This window comes from Acinonyx jubatus, chromosome D1 (assembly GCF_027475565.1).
Source record: "Acinonyx jubatus isolate Ajub_Pintada_27869175 chromosome D1, VMU_Ajub_asm_v1.0, whole genome shotgun sequence".
Taxonomy (NCBI): Eukaryota; Metazoa; Chordata; class Mammalia; order Carnivora; family Felidae; genus Acinonyx; species Acinonyx jubatus.
The window spans coordinates 100,222,244-100,235,943 of NC_069390.1; the positions used below are offsets into that span (position 1 = coordinate 100,222,244).

Genomic DNA, 13,700 nt, shown 5'->3' on the forward strand with positions numbered 1-13,700 from the left:
GACGAACATACAGTAGGGCTCTTAGTTTTGTAGCTTTCATTGTGAGCCTCAGCAAGGATAGATACAGCAGCAGCACGCAGTTAAATGTTTAAAACAGAAAATAATTATGCGCGGAAGCTGGCATTCAAAGCTCTCCTGCCTTAGATGTGAGGCAGAGAACAGTTTTGCCTTTTAATGTTCTGAGCTATATGACCCTAAATTCTTTCTGCGCGTTTTTTTTTCCTTCCGCGTGTCTGCGTAGGTAGCGTTGCTCAAATGTACAACACGGTTGATTATAGCGGAGCGTGGCACAATCGTGGCACGGTTAGTGGAGCTTCAGATCTGCAGGAACGTACTCTTGTCAAATAAAAGCCTGTTTAAAGGAGAACAGTTCACTGTCTGAGCGTTAAAAGAAAACTGTTTAAATAGCATCAAGGTGGCAACACATAGCGACATAAGCTGGCAATTCAAAGAGGATCTGTGACCCTCGGTATGGAATTCAGATTGCCGTGCAAAGCGGGAAAAGCCTCGCTCTGGACTGAGGTGAATCCGCAGCTCTTGAATCGCTGCCGTGTGTCCTTTGCTTTCTCCCATCACAGCCTTGCTCTTTAAAATGTTTTGCAAAAATCCTCATCTTGTGAGGGTTTTGTGTGTGTACATATTTTAAAAAGAAGAAGAAGAAGAGAGAGAGAGAGAGAAATTGAGATGAGTTTTGAAAGGGAGAATGAAAACAAAGACTATAGAAATGGATGTTTGAATAACTTCCCTCCTCTGATTATCATCTGATGGTTCATCGGGTACGTAGGCATCATTTTCAAAATGAGTTTTATTGACTCCCCATAGGCAGATAGTTTGTGAATCCATATTCCTGTTCATCCAAGATCCAGGGAAGGCTAGATTCCTTCTTTCATTCCCTTGATTGGGGGAAAATTGGGCATTGAGGGGATGATCAAAACCTGTTCTTTATCTGTGCCAAAATAAATGTTTCTCTGGTATCGACAGTGCCCTGCAGTGAAGGAGGGAGAAAAACCTGGAAATAGGAAAATCTTTCCTGCTCGGAGTGGAGAATAAGACATAGTTTCCAAAAGCGGCTTCTGTATCGATCCCCCCCCCCTCATTTCTGTTCCCAGATTGTATTCTTCACGGCCTAATAGCTGGCATTTCCCGATTGGGCCGGTTTCTCTCTGATCTCCAGTCTCCTCTTTTAACAGAATACCTTCTGCCTCCCACTCTCCCTTTCTTTTATTTATTTTTTTTTTTAAAAGCAGTGAACTGAGTTTCAGGGAAGTTATTCTGGTGTTTATTATTCCTCACAGAGACCCCCTGATTCAAACGAATGTTTAAGCTGTCATTTTTTGCATTGTCACAGAGCGGTGGCGGGGCCAAATTCCCATTATTATTAACTCTGTAGCTTGTTCACGGAGCGTTCTGCGGCACCAGAGGGGGCAGGAGGCTGAGGGACCAACATTAAAAAAAAAGAGTAAATGTCAGGCCAAATGCATTATGAGCAAGACTTGGATGACATGATCCTTCAAGGAAGAAAGCCATCACCCCTACCTTCTTCTGAAGGCACGCTTGGTAGGCAGAGGCCTCTTACAAAGGACTGTCCTCCACCATCTCTCTGTCTGACCTGACGTATTTGGGGGAAGACGTGTCCCTGGGGCTTGTGGGCATCGAACACTTACACAGTGAAAGTAGTCATCTAATGTGTGCTCCTAATGGTTTTTAACTCAAGGTCAAATTCGATTCTGGGGAAGGATAAATGGTTGTGGAGTTAAAACTCTGAAAATCTAAAGCCAGTGGTCAAACAGCATCCTTTATGATTTCCCTTAAGGTACCAGCTTGAGCTATGCCAGAAATGCTAAATATATGTGTAGTGAAATGGAGGCAGCAAATCAGAACATCTGAGCTGAATCTCACATTTGGGGAGCTGGATTGACCTTCGAAAGAATAATACAATAATAATTTGTGCTGAGGGCTGTCGAAGTGACTAAACAAGACTGGGGTGGCTCTAATGCCTTGGGTAGCCTATGGGGTCAACCCTAAACTAGAGCCAAAGTCCCCATACTCCAAAGAAATGAAACTGAAGCCACAACCATTCAGGAACCGCTAACTAGGCTTTCCCCAAATAAGGCAACTGCTTAAGCCACGAACAATCAAATAATGTCCTTTGCTTTGTTTCCCTGTCTTCTCTGTAAAAAACCTTCTCCCTAGGCTCTGTGGCTAGAGCATGTTTAGTTTGGTGTTGCCCTATTCGAATCAACGTATGCTCACATAAGCCCTCAAAAATTTTAATGGGCCCAGTTTATCTTATAACAGGGTTAGCATGTATTCACAAATTGATTTTCTCTTTTTAGTGAGTAGCAGAGCTTGGACTAGGAGTTCATGCTGCGTGGTAGATTTCTCCACGTTCTTATTCATCCATCAGCTTGGTAAACAAGTATCGAATGCCTACTGCACTGGCAACGTACTAGGTACCAGGGATATAAAAGAGCGATCGAACACTTTTCTTCTTACAGAGCTGACCTTCTTTGGGAGAAAATCACGCTCTAAGACTTTTCTTGCTCAGGGTTCACTTCCAAAATTTTAAAGATTTCTCCAAGACCGGGAGGAGTACTGTGCGAGTGTGCAGCCCGCTTCACAAGCTCTGGAAACCACCTTCTGTCGCAAACGTCGCCGAATAAAATTTGATTCTGTTGGGTAAACAGTAATTTCGGTATCCACAGAACGACTTGCAAGTTGCAACGGGAAGGAACCGCATTCCTGCCGCGGTGGGGGGGGCGCGTGCCCTCCGGTCCCGCCCCCCACCAGGTTTGACTCTGTCAGACCATGGCTCTGTCCTCCGCAGGTGCAGTTGCAGCGCCCGATTCTACTACAGATGTAGCTGCGGGAGGTCCTTCACCTTTTGCACACAGACAAAATAAATGGCAGTGAAAATTATTCATGAACGTATCATGACATTAGAAAGCAAACCTTTTGCAAGATGCGGAGGTCCTCTGAAAGCTCGCTGTGACTGTTCCCTAACCAGGCCCGATCACCTCACGCTACCAGAAGTTGTCTTCCTTCAGGGCTAAGCCGCCCTCTTGCAGCCATCCAAGCAGCCCTACCGTGGGGGCCGAGTCTCGCTTTGAGCTCAAAAAACCCCTAATACTCACCAAATTTCAGGTTAATCTTTGCATCGCCGTGCTCCTGCAAACTGCGGTAATCCTCCATGATTGACAAAGACTCTTGGGTTGGTGCTTCCCCAGCCGAACACGCAGGTGGTGACCCAAACTTCTGATACATCTGGGCCCTCACTGCCCTTGAGCTCTCCCTGCTAGGCCCTGGAACCATCCGCATTTGCTCCACAGGCATCCTCAGTCCCCCTCTGATGGATATTCAGAATATTGGACGAAAGCTAAGGAAGGGCCATGAGGGGCCTGGATCCTGAATGTAGTTGCAGGAGCAAATTTACACCCAAGCCCTGGGACCTGGTTGCAGTCAGAGCGCCCAAGGACATTGGATGCCCACATCACCTGAAGTAGAAATTCTTAGCAGGAGAGAGTGTCGGGAGCCCCGCGTGGTAATAAGTCTCGTGCTGGGATATCAGGGGCGTCTTCCTCCCGCCTCAGCTCTACTCCTGACTGGTACATGGGAAGGATGACCTCCCAGGCAAAAGGAAACTGCAGAGTACCCTTTTTTTTTTTTTAATTAATAAATTTCGAAACCCGATACATTGGTGTTGTGATATAGAGAGGAGACGATGGCTTTTCATTTACATAAGAAAGTGATATACAGGTTATAGAGTCTCGAGTTTCATCTTCTGGAAAGATCATAGAATGTGGTGCAAGGTCAGACTGGCATGAAATCAATTGTAATCTGCCAGCAAGCCGTTCTAACCTCTTTAAGAGTTTCCTTTTATATATTTTTTTCCCTTTATGGAGAGAGCAAAGCACATTTAAAGAAAGCCTCATCAAATTGGAATGTCTTTCTAATATTATTTTTTTAATTGGTTGCTACTGTAGTGTGACCTAAAGCCTCCTGGTATTTAACCCTCTGTGCAACTTTGACTAATGAACAAATCCTGCCTGCTGTAAGAGTCTTGCTAAATGTCTTTTATAGGGTTTTAAAAAATTACAGTGTATTATGAAAACCTCAGATCACTCGACCTAATTGATTGGCTGTTGGTGATGCCATCTCCATAACTCTAACGCTCCAGAAGTGCACAGACCTAACTATTTTTCTTATTTTTATATAGCAGTTCCATTTTATAATGACATTAGGCCATTCTGCGCGATACATTTCTGGGTAGTTATTGCACTTGGGCAGAAAGTGTCGTCTGGCTGGTAGCCTTGTGCCTTAGAACACCAACCGAGGCGTAAAGTGATCACCCAGAAAACGTACTTGGCCTTACCTCATTACTTAAAAATAAATCTTGGAGTCTGGGTCTGTCTCAGAATAGGTTTGGTGGGTTATAACATTTGATTTATGAACATAATTAAAGTATAAATGATGATCTTTGGGCTAGTCAGTCAGCCATCTGGATTGTTCGGTATTTTGACATACTCACTTTATAGTCTGGATCTTCCTGGGAAAATGTAGCATCCCTGAGTTCCAGAGGTACCAGTGGAATCCCAGGGTTTCCAGTCCAACTGTTGAGCACACCTGAGTTCCTCTTTCAGGGCAAAAGAAGGGCACAGGTCTTGGCTCACAGACTCTCGCTCTTTGGTTCGTCGGCTGGGTGTGAAGGTAGTTCAGCTGCCCCACAGATAATATGCCTATAAATACTGCATGTGTCAACAGAGGACGACATTTTTTCTGTATAATACAAACAAGATAAATGTTTACCTTTTCAGCTAGCTGTTAAGGTAACTGTGGCAGCTGTCCCCATAAGTAGATGGTAGATGTTTCTCCAAAAAACCTGAGGAGTAAATTGGGAAAATCAGTTATCAAAGTTGAAGGTGTATTTTCTATGGTTTAGTATGTTATTTAAAATATATATATATATATATATATATATATATATATAAAAATAAGTTCCAGGTATCGTAAATCCTTAGCTTGTTCTTCCTAATTTCTGTGAGTAGTAGGCAACTGGGAAACAGCCATAATAACATAAAAAAGCATTTAACTAAAAGTCAGTGGCACTGAAAAGAGGCAAAACTGCATTAGATTTTCAACACTCCCTTTATTATTAATGGAAGTTGAGCACATAAGACCCTTGGCGCACTGTGCGGAAAAACATACCCTCTCTGTTTGCTTGTAAATTACACAAGGGGAAAAAAAACAAAAAACAAAAAACTAAAAAACCTTCCACATAGGCCGGTAGGCATCCTGCTTCTTAATTAATGGGCGGGAGTCAGCAGCACGTGGAAAATGTAGTCCTTCCATAGATCAGAGATTAACCTATAAGCAGATGCTGCATGTCAGCCCAGATTTGGGGCTTTAAATTTTTTTTTTTTAATTTTTATTTATTTTTGAGACAGAGAGACACAGAGCATGAACGGGGGAGGGTCAGAGAGAGAGGAAGACACAGAATCTGAAACAGGCTCCAGGCCCTGAGCTGTCAGCCCAGAGCCCAACGCAGGCTCAGAGTCACCGACCACGAGATCATGACCTGAGCCGAAGTCGGATGCTTAACCAACTGAGCCACCCAGGCGCCCCCAGATTTGGGGCTTTAAATTTAGTCTTGCCCAGAATGTTTCTTGGGGAAGAATGACAAGAGGTTTCCTAACCAGGAACCCCATTAAGTGGTGCTGTTTCTGAATGTGAAATATAAGGAAGCAGGTCTTCAGCTGTCTGTGTTTCCCCCTTTATTTATTTATTTGTTTGTTTATTTATTTATTTATTTATTTATTTTTGTATTTTGTGTTTTTAATAAACTTCACCAGCCAGCTCTGTGTTTATGTGTATGCCACCAAAAACAATAGGCCCACATATGTCACCCAATTGTTGTATTTAGTGTAAGCTGTAGTCTGTAGAACAGTGCCCAGGAGCTCTTGCCTTTGCCCAGCAGCCAGTCCCCATTCAAGGTCATCCTGTGTATCCTGAGTATTTCTGCCTTTCTCTAGTGACTGCTTTCCCAACCCAGTTACCAGTACCCCAGAAACCTCCACACCATTTTGCTCCCAAACATTGCCTTTGCCAACGAGTCCAAGGATACAGCCGTGTTACTTGCGAGGGTCTGCTGGAGCTTTGGGGGCTGCTAACTTCTATCCTCCGGCAGGTGACTTAGCTTCCCAGAGAGCATTACCATTTCACGGCGTGCAGGGCGCAGTGGTATACAAGAGGCCTCTCTTAAAAGGTTTGCAATGCCACATGGGTTCCAGAGACATAAGAGAGAGATCTGTGATGGGAACGAGACTGTACCAATGCGTCTGGAAAGCAACCACCCCAGAGAGGACTCCCTCGTGCAGCTTTGTTAGCTGCATATGGGCCCAGATCAGTTGAGCCCTGCCATATTTCTGATTTCCCTCTCAGTCCATAGGATGAATGTTAATGAGCTAAGCACTGCTTGTAAAAGGCCAAGGAGCTGTTGTTTAGGTGGTATGATTGTCTGAGAAAGTAAAGTTATGGAAATTGTTTTGACCTTTCAGCCAAGTGATGTCTTGCCCTCTCACATTTATTACTCTTGGGTACATTTCCAAAAATATACATTTACAAAGCCACAGAATTAAATGAGAAAACTGATTTAGGGATTAATAGCTTGTTAGTTCAGCACAGAAAAAAACAAAAACAAACAAAAAAAACAAAACAGCCTCCCGATTCCATTCAGGTTTTGTTGGTAAATATATCTGTGTAATATATCTAAGTTAATCCCAACCCCTTTTGGTTCCCTCCCTGTGCCCCACAGCTCCTGTCATTCATGGCTCCTACCCATACCCCTACAAGGTCCAAACACAGTTTTTCAGTAGCTAATCGATATAAGAATACTTGTGTCACTTACTGGAGTCCTTGACTGCCTTAGGATGCTGTACTTGGTTTTAATTTTGGATGGCCATTGGGAAATGTAGTTTTGAACCAGCAATCCCAACATTCGCAGGGCTGTCTCTCGTTACGTCTTCCCTAGGACCCTGGTCTAGCTACTGCATCCTCTGGGTACCAGTGTTCTCATCCCTAAAACTGGCTTATTCCACCAACAATGATGGTTCCCACCATAGTAGGCTCTCAGCACCTGTCAGTTTCCTTCCTTCTCACATGTATACATTGAGACATCAAAGAGTTTCACTGGGACCACCAGAACCTCCCAGTTCTTCATTCTTAAGGGCATTGGAGTGGAATTCAGAAGTTTTGCCTTTCCCATTTGAAATCAAGAGCATAGAAGAGGCAAACTTATTAATATGCATTGTCACAACATATTGTCACATAGTAATATGTGATATATGATAAAATGTATCAATTCTGAGCACCACAAATATCTGTGGCTTCACCTCAGCATGAAGGCAAATGAGTTTCCTTTAGCTTGAGTGAGTTTGGAGATAAACTTCAATGTAACAAAATGTATTTCACAGGAAACGTTTGATGTGGCGCGGTTGGCTTATGAATCTCTTATCTACTCACGGTTCACTCCTTAGAGTTATTAGTCAATTTAATTTGAGCAAATGCCAGGATTACTAACTAATTAGGAGGATGTTCGTGAAGGCATGAGGCTGGGGAGAGAGCGAGTGCTGGTGGTGTGGGGTTTGTGGCGGCTTGCAAGTCTGATTTTTTGCCTGATACCATTTGCTAAACATTATACTTTGTGTTGTTGTCACACAGATAAGCCTCAAGTGCATATTCAGATGACTTATCCTCTACAAGGCCTAACCCGGGAAGGGGATGCGCTCGAGTTAACATGTGAAGCCATCGGCAAGCCCCAGTAAGTTCTGAAGGCCAAGGTTGGCAAGAGGGTCATGAGCAGTAAATGTCACAACACGGAGATGTGCATTTGCAACTCACCAGCCTGTCACCTGTCTCCTGCTGTAAAGGATGGAAGGTTTTTTTGTTTTGTTTTGTTTTGTTTTGTTTTATGAAATAAGGAATATTCAGTGAAAGGGGGAATAAATATCTGTGGTTGGTTCTTAATGGTCAGGATTGGGAGAAAAATGAAATGCCAGCTAAGATTGAAATCTCAGCTAATTCTATTTTATTATCATCAACACGATTGCCAGAACTATCTTCTCTCACAAGAAAATAATCCTAATAAATTTTTAGTATGCCCACAATCTAATGATATATCTGCTACTTCTGTGTTAATGTCTAAGCTGCTGGAAAGACGGTTTTCAGACTTAAATTAAGCCGCTGTGATTAGGGCCAGCCGTTAGAAAATGAATTTGCCCTACCTTTAATTTTGCTTCTCCTTCTCTCAAATAAAAGTGACTCATGGGAATATTTTTATTGGTAAGGAATTGTCCCAGAACTTTTCTCAAGGAACATATTACACACCATTGCGTAAAAGAAAGAATGTACTAACCCTCTTATTTGACTGAAATGTACAAGGAAGTTGCTTCCCTGCCAACTGCATGCAAGTGAATGAGAGGGACTACAGTAGCTCATCACAGCCATGCAGTGGGGCCACTTTAGACCTCATTCAGTTTCGTCCGGGGAGAGGAGAGACTCTCATCTTTCCAGGAGAGTGAAGATTGTTTTGAGCTGTTTCTTAGGGGAAAAAAACAATCCATGGAATCATGAGCTGGAACGAGTCAATGTTGGGATTAGGAGCCCTCAAACTCTGAGTGGTCCCCAACAGTAAACTCTGTTTTGAGCTCCCTCTGCCGTCCCTGTGCTAAGATTCTTTTCCCCCTCAGAGTTTTGCTAACCAACATCAAGATCGCAGTCCTCATGCTCTGAGCGTCTCACCAAAGCTTCCCCCAGGATCTCTGGAAAGCGCTGTCCCCGTGATGGCTAAGGAGTGATCCATGACAAGAGAACAGGGGAACCAGGGGGATGCTGGCTGCTGTCCGCCCTCTTCCCGCTTCAGCCCTCCCTGTTTTGTGCTTCCCTCTCTGTGGACCAGAATCTGCGTCTGTCTCCACTAACCCTTCGGGGTTTTAAAGATGACCTTTAGGAAATAGGAGGTGGTCCTGGCTCTGTTTCGCTTTTCCTCTGCTATTTCAAAGTTACTTGCTCTGAAACACTTTAAGCTTTGGCAGAGTGGTCTTCGTCTCCTTTGAACTCTGCAGAAGATTCAGATTTTTCTTTTTGTAAACTGGATTATGCCTTAGTCCGTGGCCTGTCTTACCTCCAAAACAATCCGGTGGAGAAAAAGAGAATTCTCACAGGCCTCTTGCCACTGTATACAGCCACATTAACCACATTTACCGGAGATGGCTTTGCTAGCCTATATTTTGTTTCTGTATTTTCCCCCCCAGAAGAAGGTACTGCGTTCAATTGAATGTGCCATGGGGACAGTAAATTACATGTTTCCTTCAGGACATTTATGCCAGAGAGGGTATTCGTCTGTTCCTCTTCTCAAATCGGAATGAGTGTGTGGTCGTATGAGCTAGCACCCGTTACTCTGCTATCCCTTCCAGCATATTACCTATTTATTTTCCCAAGAAATTGCATACAATAAAAATGGTAATTTAACTTGCCATTAAATGTTGTGAATATTCTCAGCACTTACCCCCACTGATTGTTTCAGCTGTCAAGCAGCAGGGCATTAGATCTGATGGCCGGGCAGACCCATTTTCCATTGCCTGCAAGGGGGGGGACATATGCAGTGCTAATTTTTAAATAATTTACTGGGCTGTGATGACAAGCCCATGTGTAATTAAAGAAAAATTGTAACTTCACATCCCATTTGAAAATTGGAATGCTACCTGACAGGGCTAACTTGAGTGTTGGTTCATCATTAAGCTTGGGTCTTGTCATGTCACCGCTCGTGGAGGTAGCAGCAGGGACCGAAAGGAAGGTACTTCTGTTCTCGTGTCTCTAGTGCCCTTCCTTTAAAATGAAAGTTTCAGGGGCGCCTGGGTGGCTTCGTCGGTTAAGCGTCTGACTTCGGCTGAGGTCATGATCTCGAGGTCCGTGAGTTCAAGCCCTGCGTCAGGCTCTGTGCTGACAGCTCAGAGCCTGGAGCCTGCTTCTGATACTGTATCTCCCTCTTTCTCTGCCCCTCCCCTGCTCGCGCTCTCTCTCAAAAATAAACATTATTATTTTTTTAATTTAAAGAAAAACAAAATGAAAGTTTCAGGCACAGTCCTCCCTGTGGTCCCAGTTTCATAGGAGGTTGAGGGAGCTGTCTTGAAGAATGGGAGTTTTAGAGTCAGTGAGTTTGAAAGATACTCTGCGTGTGCAGTTTTGGCTCTGGAGCATCTTGTGAAATTTGCTTTTCCCTGATGGACACAAATGTGATACTTTATTCATTTTTTAATGTTTATTTATTTTTTTGAGAGAGAGAGAGTGTGTGGGGAAGGTGCAGAGAAAGAAAGACAGAGGATCCAAAGCAGGCAACACACTGAGAGCACAGAGCCCAATGCAGGGGCTCGAACTCATGAACCATGAGATCATGACCTGAACTGAGTCGGATGCTTAACTGACTGAGCCACCCAGGCCCCCCAAACATGGTATAACATGCCTCTGAAAAAGTGCCATAAGGAGCCCATGTGGAGATGTGCCCCTCAGTGACTGACCCGGAAGCCTCACCCTTGAGCCACAGGGCCTGCCGGTGCACCCAGAGGGGGAGGGTAACAGTGTGTGGGGCTTGGAGAGCCAGCAAAGCAAGGCATTTTGCCAAGGAACACACAGAAAAGGTGGACTGGGTTGAAGGAGGCAGGTTATGAGCAAGGGTAATGGAGAAAGGAAGTGATTGCATCTTCTAGAATGAATAGAGGTGGCTTTTCCAATGCAGAGGACAAAAGAAAGCAGTGTTCAGATGTAAAAAAAAAAAAAAAAAAAAAAAAAAAAAATCCATTTATTTTTGCAAAACTCCAAATCCATTTTTTTATAATTTTTTTATTTTTTTCAATATATGAAGTTTATTGTCAAATTGGCTTCCGTACAACACCCAGTCAGTGCTCATCCCAAAAGGTGCCCTCCTCAATGCCCATCACCCACCCTCCCCTCCCTCCCACCCCCCATCAACCCTCAGTTTGTTCTCCGTTTTTAAGAGTCTCTTATGCTTCCAAATCCATTTAAAGATCACAACTGGCTTCTAAGCAAGGGTCTTGGTATTTAGTAACCATCAGATTAATGGTTATATCACTAGCCAAGAATTTGATTTTTCCCCCTAATTAATGAGATGATTAACAACGGGTGAGCTCTGTCCTGTCTGAATTGGTGTGAAACCACACAGCAGGACATAAAAATAGGGCACATTGGTTTATTTGCTGATTTTTAAAGATGAACCGGAAATAATGAGGCTCCAGTTTGTGGTCCTATTGAAGGTTTTTCAACACCTGATAATGTTGACCAAAAAGTATATTCCAAACAGATTTTGTTGGAGGGGGAAGACTTCACAGCTGTAATTCTGTGAACTGAAAATATGTCCAGCAGGGCCCTCTCTAATCGTGTCACCCTGCATGTGACTCATTCAATGCGTGGGTGAGAAGCCGACGCAGACATCTTGGTGGGAGATGTTAAAGCCACCTGTCTTCTTCCTCTCTCCTCTGCAGGCCTGTGATGGTGACCTGGGTTAGAGTCGATGACGAAATGCCTCAGCACGCCGTCCTGTCCGGGCCCAACCTGTTCATCAATAACCTAAACAAAACAGATAATGGTACATACCGCTGTGAAGCTTCCAACATAGTGGGGAAAGCTCACTCGGATTATATGCTGTATGTTTACGGTACGTGCAAAGATAAAACACTCCTTCTACGAGACTCATTCACATGTAGCCGCTGCTTGCAAATCACTCTCAGAGCTTTTGGTCAAGTTGAAAACCGAAAGCCAGTGTGTTTTCTTCAAGAACTTAAAGAAGCCTGGCCTGAGGTGGACCCCAGTGTCTCCACCTGGGAGGGCAGTGACTTTTCTTCTCTCCCTCTAATTGCGGGGCTTTCCTGCTAGATCACAGTCCCTGGTCATGCTGAGTAGGAAAGCTGTGTCCTCAGGCACAAGCAATGGAGATGATGTTAGAAATAATGACTGCAAAATTCAGCCTTGCCAATTAATGGCTATTTAGCTCAGAAAGTTTATTCCCAGTGGTATTTCCCTGTGAAACCTCAGCTAGGCTTTCTCCTGCTTTGATGAACACAAGTATCCTGTTTTCAGCATGAAGTTATTACATTCCGGAAGATGTCACAAGCCAGTAAATACTTGGGAAAAAAATATATATGTTATAAGGTCCTTGGTAGCTACATAAACCACCAATAGCTACTCCTTTAGACACGAATGCATTTTTTTTTTAATTTGTCTGTTTTCTGAATATCTTTTTACAGGATTATTAAAGCATATTATCATGAATTACGTTCTCTAACCCAGCAAATATTCATTGAACATCTATGTGTCAGGCATTTTAAACTTTTTCACATTTATAGCTTACTGTCCATTTTGTGTACGTTGAATATTCTCAACTTAGTTGAGGAATGCACTGCATTCCTCTAGTCTTAAGATGGCAAATTGAGTTTCTTCTGGCCAGTTGAAGTCTCTTGGTTGGTTTTATGCCAGGAAGCATAGTCATGAACTGACATGACCCAGAATGAGTGACCATAGGCATGAAATTTTCAGTATCTTATAAATCTATGGATATGTGTGTATGTTTCCTTCTCCATGTTAGCACGGTAAATAATCCAAGTGTAAGTATATGGGAATCTACACCTATACGCACACAACTATACCCACAGAATATTTATACCTTTATGTCCTAGAACCTGTCCACCTTCCTTACGAAGAAAGTAGGAGTCACTCCTTTTGAAGGCATAGAAGCATGCTTTATAACACATCAACACGGATGTGGCAATTTAATCCTTAACCTGTACTTGAGGTTTTGTTTGTTTGTTTGTTTTTCTCTTTCAACATAATGCAGAATTACAGGATCACATCCACTCACCTTATTTGTAGACTTCTGAGACTTCTTTTCTTTTGGGCACTATGCCCGTGTTGTCTGTGGTCCGCACGTGTAATGGTGTCAGTCCTGCCATCCAACCCCTTAATCCAGGGGTTAAGAGAGCCGAGGAGAGGGGATGGCTGTTCCTTTAGGTGCGAGGGGGTGCCACATGCCCTATTCTCAGTTGACGTTCCACGGAGCCACCTTGGTCCTCAGACTGTTCAGAGTCTGTTCGTGCAAAAGGGGAGTGGGAGGCATATCCCTCTCTTCTGCTTCCACACCGCTTCTGCTCTCTCTGCGTGAGGGTTTGAGCCTCCTGCAAGTCCCCTCCAATGCCACTCCCAGGTTTACAGTGAGCAAAACCAGTGGCAAATTTCCCACTGGTCTGTGGTTTGCTTCCTGGACTCAGAAGTCTAAGTTATTTGGAAAAGCAATTCTGATTTAATGTACCTGCTGTTCCCACATCTCAAGATAAGGAACATTTTGTGGATTTCATGGACCGCAGATATAATTGAATAATTTTGGATACCAGCTTCTGGCTGGCATTTGTCGAGCACCCACTTTGTCCCACTGTTTCACGTGCATGACCACCTCTAATCTCCACAGTAACGTCAGGAGGTAACAAGATCCTCATCCTATTTTACAGATGGCAGATGAAGCTTAGAAAGATCACATAAGCTGCCCAAGTTCCCAGGGTTGCTAACTATGTTTCAGAGCCACGATACTTCGACTGCCAAGTCTTCAGGGACATTTGTGTCTTTCTTTGTAGTTCCTCTTA

General features: G+C 43.6%; 1 protein-coding gene across 13 annotated transcripts in view; it reads left to right on the top strand.

Annotated features, from left to right (window-relative positions):
- The window catches only part of CADM1 (cell adhesion molecule 1), a 424,919-nt gene that overhangs the window by 373,388 nt on the left and 37,831 nt on the right, over positions 1 to 13,700 (top strand). For all 13 annotated transcript variants that reach the window (XM_053204083.1, XM_053204084.1, XM_053204086.1 and 10 more), the window contains 2 exons: positions 7,717 to 7,816; positions 11,553 to 11,725. In XM_053204083.1, the coding sequence (XP_053060058.1) occupies positions 7,717 to 7,816; positions 11,553 to 11,725 (273 nt within the window). The remainder of the gene's footprint in view (positions 1 to 7,716; positions 7,817 to 11,552; positions 11,726 to 13,700) is intronic.